The following is a 7,965-nucleotide window of genomic DNA, read 5'->3' as shown; positions in this document are numbered from 1 at the left end:
CTCAACCGCGTCCGCCAGCTCCGCGAGCAGAACCGCGACATCGCCCGCGCCGCCGCCACCTTCGCCGCCACCGTCGACGACCAAACCCCCAAGCACGAGTTTCAGAAGCTCGTCGCCGAGTTCACGCACGCCTTGAGAGAGAGCGTCCAGGCAGAGACGGACGCCTTGGACATGCCCCCCCCGGACCCCCACCCGCCCAACCAAGACTGGTCCGAGAGCCAGGTCGCCGTCCGCCTCGACGACGAGAAGGCACTCGTCAACGCCGCCGCCGCCACCCGCGAGACGGACGCATTGCTGTTCAAACCCCCGCGCCAGACCGCCGCAGAGGCCGCTACCCTGCGCGAATTGCAGTCAACGGACACCTATGTGCGCGAGCGCAACGCCGTCCTCACCGAGATTCAGTCCTCGGTCGACGACGTCAATTCCATCTTCAGGGATCTCGCCGTCATGGTCGGCGACCAGCAGGTCCAGGTCGACTACATTGACGTCAACATTGGCGACTCGGCCGAGAACGTCTCCAACGCGCAGAGGGAGCTGCTGCGGACGCAGCGCAGGAGGGAGAGACGGAAAAGCGTCTTCTTCTGTACCCTCCTCGCCATCGCCTCCATCATCGTCCTCTTCCTCGTCATCGTTCTCAAGTAGCTTCGCTTGCCGTCGTGCCGGTCATGTATGTATTGTACTATGCAAAACACTAACTTTTGGACGCGCATGCACGCCCGGGCACGCCGAGAGGGTTCGACTCCGTTTCCGTGGGAGAGACAAAAGGGTAATTGGCGACGATTGCGTGCTACTGTACTTTGTTGCGGCGCATGTAAATCGTCGCGAGACTTTTGCGCTGGGCCGCGAGGTCACGACTGCACGGGATTGGATTTGTAACCTTATATTTCGCGTGCCATGTCTAACCGGGCACCCCACTTCCTGCAGGCGCATCTTTCGGAAGATGCGTGCCAAGTATAGGGGTGGTGAAGACCTTACCCCGAACGGCGCTGGTCGAAAATGTTCTTTGTACTATATAGACTGCGTACGTTAACCTACAATTCTACAACTCGCTTTCAAGAGCTTGATAAAACCTCCATAGCGCCCCTGCACCAGTCCTCATCTCATCTGATCGGCTTGGTCTCACGTGAACAGAGCATCGCATGTACGTATCATGAAGCTCCCTGATCTGTATCGTTGCCCGGAAGTACTCTACGTCCTCCCCGTCCTTGGACTGCACCTTAATTTTCTTTCCGTTATCTTTCACGTGCACCTCGTAGCCTAAACTGTTTCTGCAAACCACACAGATTTTGCACACCGTTTCGTGGATGCTCCCCGGCCTCACTATGGTGCAGATCTTCCCGTCCGGGGGAGCATCCGTTGGTTGCTTGCGAGACTTGCCATGTGGACCGCGTCGTAGTTTGTGCCCGAGTCGATTGAGCACGCCGGAGGAATCGCCAGCCTCGAGAAATGTGGATTTGGTAGATTGTCCTTCGCGAGTGGGGTCTGTCTGCGCGTCAGGCGAAAGGGGAAACAGGTTTCGTAGCCCCCCACCGCTGTTTGCCTCCTCGCCACGCTTTACAGGTGTGGATGCGAGGAGGCTCTTCCCGGACCTTGTCAGTTCGTTTTCAACCTTCATTGGAGTGAGTTTGAACAGATTGCGGAGTTTGTTGCTATTACCCTCATCGCGATGCGCAGGTGACAAGGGAAATAGGCCTTCTATTTTCTTTTCAAGCTTCCTCCTCACGGGACTAGCTAGAGGAACAACTCTGCCCGGATTAGATTTTTCCGCAACAGACTGAAAGGATGACGGCATCAACGAAGGACTATCCTCGCAGTCATCGAGAAACAAAGCAGGCTTCAGAGACTTTGGAATGGGATTCATGGAGAGTTTGGGGGCTGTCGCAGAATTGAGCTGGTCCCAACTCATGATTTGCCCTATTTCAGCCCGGCGAATACCTCGCACTTCTTTGTAGTCTGCGAATCCTCGCACAATTACACCCTTTGGAGTTTCGCTTATGCTTGCTTGAGCTTGTTCCATATGAGTTGTTTCCGTTTTCTCATCAGATTTATCTTCGCGAGAATCTTTGACGCGAGGTTTTCTTTCTGTCTCATGTTGGCCAGCAGTTTCGTTTCGTTGCAGAAGGGGAATGTCAACAACTCCTTTCCTTCGACTCGCAATGGGACGCCGCAGCGGTGGCCTGAGAGGATGTACTCCTGGCGCAGTCTGCACTTCCCTTGCTGCTGAGCTCAGGTTGGTGCCTCCTTGGTCGAAAGTAAACTGTTCTTGCTTGCTGTCGAGAGAAGCGCAGTTTAGGCTTTGAGACATGCTTTCGTAAACAATTGGAGGACCGTATTCATCAGCTCCATTGTTATGTTGTGATTTTGCCGAGCCTGGTGATTGAAACCCCGCCTGCATGCTTTCTGACGAGAGTAAAGGTTGTGCCCCTCCTTCCTCGCTAGCTTTACAAGTCTGCACATTATTTGAATATTCTATACTAGCATGCAGACTTTTGGAGGGCGACCCTTTCGCCGATACAAAGTCTCCATCCTCGCAAAACAAGTCTCGCAAAGTCGTGACGGGATGAACGTTGTCTCCATCTTCGCAGACATCCGAAATCCCTGTGAGAGAACTTGCTTTGAGCTCCACATCACTATCAGCTCTCTGCGCGGCTGAGCCAACCCCGGTGTTATTGTTAACGTCTACTAACTTTTTTTGAAGACAATTTTCAGGATTGCTTGGAGTCTCAGAGTGAAAAGATCCTTGTAAATCAGAGTCTTCGCTTTTCTCATCACGCTGGAACGCTCCCCTGTTTAGAGAATGGCGACTCGCAGGACTCAGTAGTGGAGCTGATCCCACATCAAGAACATCCCGAAGGAGATTTGGAAACAAGTCGCATATTCTCCGAAACACGTTTTCGGACACTTTGCCTCGCACGAGTAGGTTTTGATACATGGTAAAATCACTCCTGACGCCCGCGACAAGCCCTAATCCGTTTTGATTTTCACGCTCCCCCCATTCATCTGGTGGGGAAAGGGAACCCCGTACAGGTCTACCCAATGGCAATGCTTCAGGGGTTTGTGACATTTGTTTTTCGATGAAAAGAAAGTTGTGACAGAATCCGTCGCATGTCCGGTAGGTGCGCAATCACTGCCTGTTTTTCTTCTCCTAGGTTTCATAAGTGCGAGGGTTCTGCTTGAAGACTTCATTCTCATTTTCGTACTCACAAAGAAGATGCAACAGAATTTTGTCTGATTCAGAAAGACCGTTCCTTGCTTCTGGAGCCAACGTCGTTGCCACAAGACTCAATATTTCGTGGAAGTCCGTTGCGAAGTTTGCATAAAGCAGAATTGGAGGGTGGGCGTGGCGAGTCCTTCATGAGAACCGTTTCGAATGGGTAGAAGTCTACCACGTCCACTCAGAGACCACAAAAAATGAGGCTTGTCGATTTTTTCTGCCTATCAATACACGATTCATCACAGAGTCTTTTCTTATCCTAGACAAAATTGTTAGAAATGGACACAGTAGGGCGTCAAAAGATGCATATGTATTGAGTCTAAAACGTCCTGTCCTTTTTTTAAAACGACCTCAATCCGAGCTCCTGGGAAAATAACTTCGCTTGGATAGCGAATGCGAATTTACTATTCCGACGACGAAGAGTCTTGGGAAACAAGCAGCTTTCGTGGTATATACATACATGTATATCTTAAAAAGAAGAGCTGGCATTCGGTATCCTAGATTGATTGCATTCCCTTTAGTGTCTATCCGTTATTAGCTATCATAGCGTGAAAAAGCGCAAATTAGATTTCTTTTGTAGCTCTCTCTTCTACACCTTATATTTTCTTATGAATGACTACGATTTTTGCAGCTCTTTAGTCCATTTTGTTTGCATAAAATACAACTCAGACAAGCCGCGAAAGCTATGCTTATTGGATTGGCTCAACAAAAGGTATGATTAACTATAGGCATTCGGTAGTTGAGAGCTTTTCACGAGAAAGCAATGAAGACTTCCCAAGAAGTCATACGATAACATGAGCTCTGGAATGTTCATTGCTTCAAGTGTCAGAAAACAGAATCCAAATCATGTGAGTAGATCATGAGAAAATTTAAAATGCCTCAAAGGATGACAAAGCCGAGTGCACATACAGTATAGGGTTGTCTATAGAAATGGTATCTACTACAAATAACAGCCCTCTCTCTGTACAACCCTTAGACGGCAGTGCATAACACAGTGAGGATACAGATTCCTGCTGCTCATGTATTTTGCTTAGAGAAAGATGAGCACACGCAATTGACCCTTTTTTTTTTTGGAAGTGTAGTGGGCTGACGTGTCGGGGTCATGCCATCTGTGTTGACACCCGAGAGGTGCAAAGATATGCCCCTATGATACCCTGTGATAAAGGTATCATGTTTGATACCTTTATCACATGCGTCGGGTTTGAAAAGTGAGAATGTGCTTCCGACAGAGTTACAAGTCGAACAAGCAATGGAACCTCCCAGTTAAAGTGCCATGGTGTACATTCCATGAAGCATGGTACAAATCCTCTATTTATGGGATGGGGATTGGTAAAATACGTGAACTATGTGCAAATGCTGACAACTACTGCTAATTCTACGCTTTCGGACACTACAGAAATGGGTGCTGTATTTCCTGTGTGTATATAATACATCGCGCAAAAGCTTGCATCTCGTCCACTGTGAAGTCGCAACAGGAAATGAATGAAAGCTTACTCCTTCATGGTATGGTATCGAAAGGCTGCAGAGACAATCCGAGCGTTCGTTGTCTATTCAATGTCGATGTGTCTCTTGTCGCTATGTGCTTACTCTTCCAGGCGCAGAAGAACTTGGACAAAACAACCCCATACAGTCACCATCGTAATAAAGCACTTTTGACATGTTAACGTTGTGGTTCTCTCACTCTCTCTTCTATCGCCATGTGCTCTCTTTCACGTTTCATCTTCTTCTACAATGGGAAAAATGAGGCGGCGCGGATTGGGGATGCTGAATCGAGTGATCAGTCCGTTTCTTTATGGTCGCCCATACAGCCCCTGAGAACACTGCAATATTCACACCACAGACCACTGTTTCCCTGCTTGAAGAATTCAGTTAACAAGTTGACATCGGCTTCGTCAACTAAGGTCAAAACCAGCATTCGAATGTAATGCGTATCGCAGTTTTTGTCGGACGACTTCCAAAGACTTGTACTTTGGGAGCTTCAACAAGTTCATGCATGTTGAAGCTGTGGGGAGTCGGACGTCCCCTTCGGCTCTGTGGATACAAAAGCCGGGGTCTAGATACGAAAAGCCAAGGAGTGGGGCGCGCGGGGATGACGTAACAAACTGAAGCATCTTACTCTGGTCCTCTGCATCTAGCTCGGCCATAGCCTGCCAGAACCACTTGATGACAGTTGTATTCTCATCATATCCTCCCGAGTATGTTGTATGACGGCGCAAGTCGTCGAGATCGATTTTGCCCGTCTTTCCTGAAATAAGCAACTGCAATTCCTCGTGAGAAAATAGACGGATGTACTGGGGAGCGATGATCTCTGAGAACCCCCCAAGAAAAGCCTTGGTTTGCTCTTTGATTTGCTTATTCATGCGAAAGTCGGCAACGCGATGCATGTATTCTATTCTATTCTCTGCGGTAACTGAAATGTTTTTGCCGTTACGAACTAGTTCCACTTCTTTCACGGAACCGTAGGCGTTGATAGCCACCGTGAAATTGAGGCCCAAGTCTTCAACCACGGCTGGTGGACAGTTTTTGAGAAATTGCATATTCTTGTGCAACTCCGGATCGAGTGACTTGAGATCACTGGGGTAGTAAAACTGCCCAAGAATCTTTGATATGAAAAATCGTGCCAGAGGAATGTCGACCAAGACTCCGTCAAAGATTGCTTTCCCAAGAAGTCGACCCAGAAAGGCGAATTCAACTTTGAAGTTTTCGTTTGCAATTGGGGCGTCCGGGTTGGGGAACAGATGCCCATCCGGGGTGGCCTTGAAGAGCCCGTATGAGAAGGGAGAAAACCCCCATCTCAGGACCTCATACATGAACTCTTTAAACACGCCTCCACCGTCGATCCCAGCCTCCTCCAGGCCATGTTCATCTATAAACTTGACTCGGATAGTGGCTTTCAGGTTTGAAATCTTGTTGAGTTCTTCGAAAGCATCCTGGAAAATGTGCTTTCGTCGAACAGACACGGATCTCCGCGACCCAGGAAAGAACTGCTCACCGCCGTTTGCCACGTCTCTTCCTTTAGCAATCCACCTCTGAAAAATCTTTGCCCTCGATGAGAACGGGACCAGGTACGGGGTAACCCGCAACAGTTCGCCGGCTCCGCTCATCGGTGACTTTCGTAGGTTTTGCAAGCTTGCCGCCCGTTCGGACCCCATATAGCCAAATTCAGAGCGACTCGTCTTGGCTTTCGAATCCGGCCAAGCCTCGACGGCCGACGAGATGAAGGCTTCGGAGGTCAGGAGCCCTTGGCCGGCCACCCAAAAGTTGTCGCCAGTGCGAAATGGTCTGCGAGAATCATGAACGTACAGACGCGAGAGCAAATGCGAAATCTCTGTCAAGAGCTGTGGCTCCTCCTGCACAAGTTTGCCAACCGTATTGGTCTTTGCCAATCCATTTGTTGGTCTGACGTCAAGGGCAGCAAACAAGTAGTGCTTCAACACGAGGACGATTTCACGCACCTTGTCCATGGAGAAGGGCCAGTTGCCGTGAAACAGCTCCTCCTCGTCCTGGATGAAGAGGAGGTAGGAATAGGAGGAGGCAAAGACGCGCAGTACAGGCCCCGCCTCATCGCGCAGCGGCAAGGCGTGTGTGGATAGGTCGGTATCGATGATGGGGCTCCCTTCCTTTGCGCGCAAGCAGAGCTGCCACAGAGAACTGAGGACGTGAGGGCTCTTCGTGGGGCCACGCGGGCGGGGCCAGAAGGCGATGACGTTATTGAAGGCCATGTCGAGGGTCTTGTCCCTGCGGGTGAGGCAATTGAACATCTGGCAGACTTTGACGACGGCGTGGCGCCCCTCTTCGACGGCGGCCGACAGGAGTTTGCGCACCGTATCCTCCGAGACGATGCGCTTCAGCGAGGTGGTGATGCGCTTCATGACAGGGCGGAGGGTTTGGACATGGGCGATGTGTTCTTCTTCCTCGTCGTGGAGGTCAGCAAGCTCCTCAAAGGCGGCATCTGCAGCAGCCTGGTCATCGGTGAGGACGACGACCTGGTTGGGCAGCCTCTGCAGCAAACTGGACAATACAGCGACAAACGAGAGCAGGGCCTTCCGATCCTCAAAGTGCCACAGGGCGTCGCCCAGATCAACAAGGTTAGCGAGGGCCAGGGTAGCGCTCTTGATGTCGAGGTGCTCGACGGCCATGGGGACGTCCCACGCAAAGCCGTCATCATCGACCAGCGGGTCGTCGGCGGCCAGGGCGGCGATGATCGCGGGGACGAGCTGCGATCGGGCGAGGGCGGGGAACAAGCGGAGGACGCGGTCGACGACGGGGAGCGCGGGGACCATCTGCTTGTAGAAATAGCGAGCGTAGCGGGCGTCGTCGGCGGTGGCGGGGCACGCTAGCAGGGCGATGAGCGAAGACAGAAGCGGGACAAGGGCGGCGGGTGGGGTTGCGGGTTCCGGCAGGGCGGCCAGGGCGACGAGCAGGTGGGCCAGGTGGGTAGCGACGGCGTGAGTAGCAAGCGGCTCGACGGCGGAGGGGTTGAGGTTGCGGGCGACGTGGGCAGCGGCGTCGAGGCAGGCTGCGACGTAGCGGCGGAGTGTTTCCGGCGGGGGGTGCGGTGCGTCTCGCAGGCAGTGTGCGGGGGAGGCGACGAGGACGACGAGTGTCTTGACGAGCATGGTCTGCGAGAGGTGGCGGTCGAGGCGTGTGTGTGGTGGTGGTGGTGGTGGTGGTGGATGTGCGAGGCCGTCTGCGAGGGCGTGTGCGAAGAACGGAATGAAGGGGCGGTGTCGCAGGTGTCGTGCGACGCG

General features: G+C 52.0%; 4 protein-coding genes; 3 read left to right on the top strand and 1 right to left on the bottom strand.

The window, feature by feature from the left end:
- The window catches only part of CHC_T00003207001 (hypothetical protein), a 660-nt gene extending 175 nt beyond the window's left edge, over positions 1 to 485 (top strand). The window contains exon 1 of the mRNA XM_005714620.1: positions 1 to 485. This exon is cut by the window's left edge and continues 175 nt beyond it. Coding sequence (XP_005714677.1) covers positions 1 to 485 — 485 coding nt within the window.
- Positions 486 to 940: 455 nt separating this feature from the next.
- CHC_T00003206001 (hypothetical protein) lies at positions 941 to 1,030 on the top strand. Its single transcript, XM_005714619.1, has one exon. It carries the CDS (start codon positions 941 to 943, stop codon positions 1,028 to 1,030), a length of 90 nt encoding a protein of 29 aa, XP_005714676.1.
- Positions 1,031 to 2,930: 1,900 nt separating this feature from the next.
- CHC_T00003205001 (hypothetical protein) lies at positions 2,931 to 3,378 on the top strand. The gene is made up of 3 exons (XM_005714618.1): positions 2,931 to 2,954; positions 3,083 to 3,116; positions 3,221 to 3,378. The coding sequence occupies exons 1-3, from the start codon at positions 2,931 to 2,933 to the stop codon at positions 3,376 to 3,378; spliced, it is 216 nt and encodes a 71-aa protein (XP_005714675.1).
- Positions 3,379 to 4,602: 1,224 nt separating this feature from the next.
- Positions 4,603 to 6,936, bottom strand: CHC_T00003204001 (hypothetical protein). XM_005714617.1 is given in 2 exon segments: positions 4,603 to 5,106; positions 5,107 to 6,936. 1 exon segment carries the CDS (start codon positions 6,934 to 6,936, stop codon positions 5,107 to 5,109), a length of 1,830 nt encoding a protein of 609 aa, XP_005714674.1. The 3' UTR covers positions 4,603 to 5,106.
- Between the last annotated feature and the right edge of the window lie 1,029 nt (positions 6,937 to 7,965).

This window comes from Chondrus crispus, genomic scaffold (genome assembly GCF_000350225.1).
Source record: "Chondrus crispus Stackhouse genomic scaffold, scaffold_18, whole genome shotgun sequence".
NCBI lineage: Eukaryota > Rhodophyta > Florideophyceae > Gigartinales > Gigartinaceae > Chondrus > Chondrus crispus.
The sequence above is the reverse complement of the archived record's forward strand: the minus strand, read 5'-3'. Positions and strand labels throughout refer to the sequence as shown.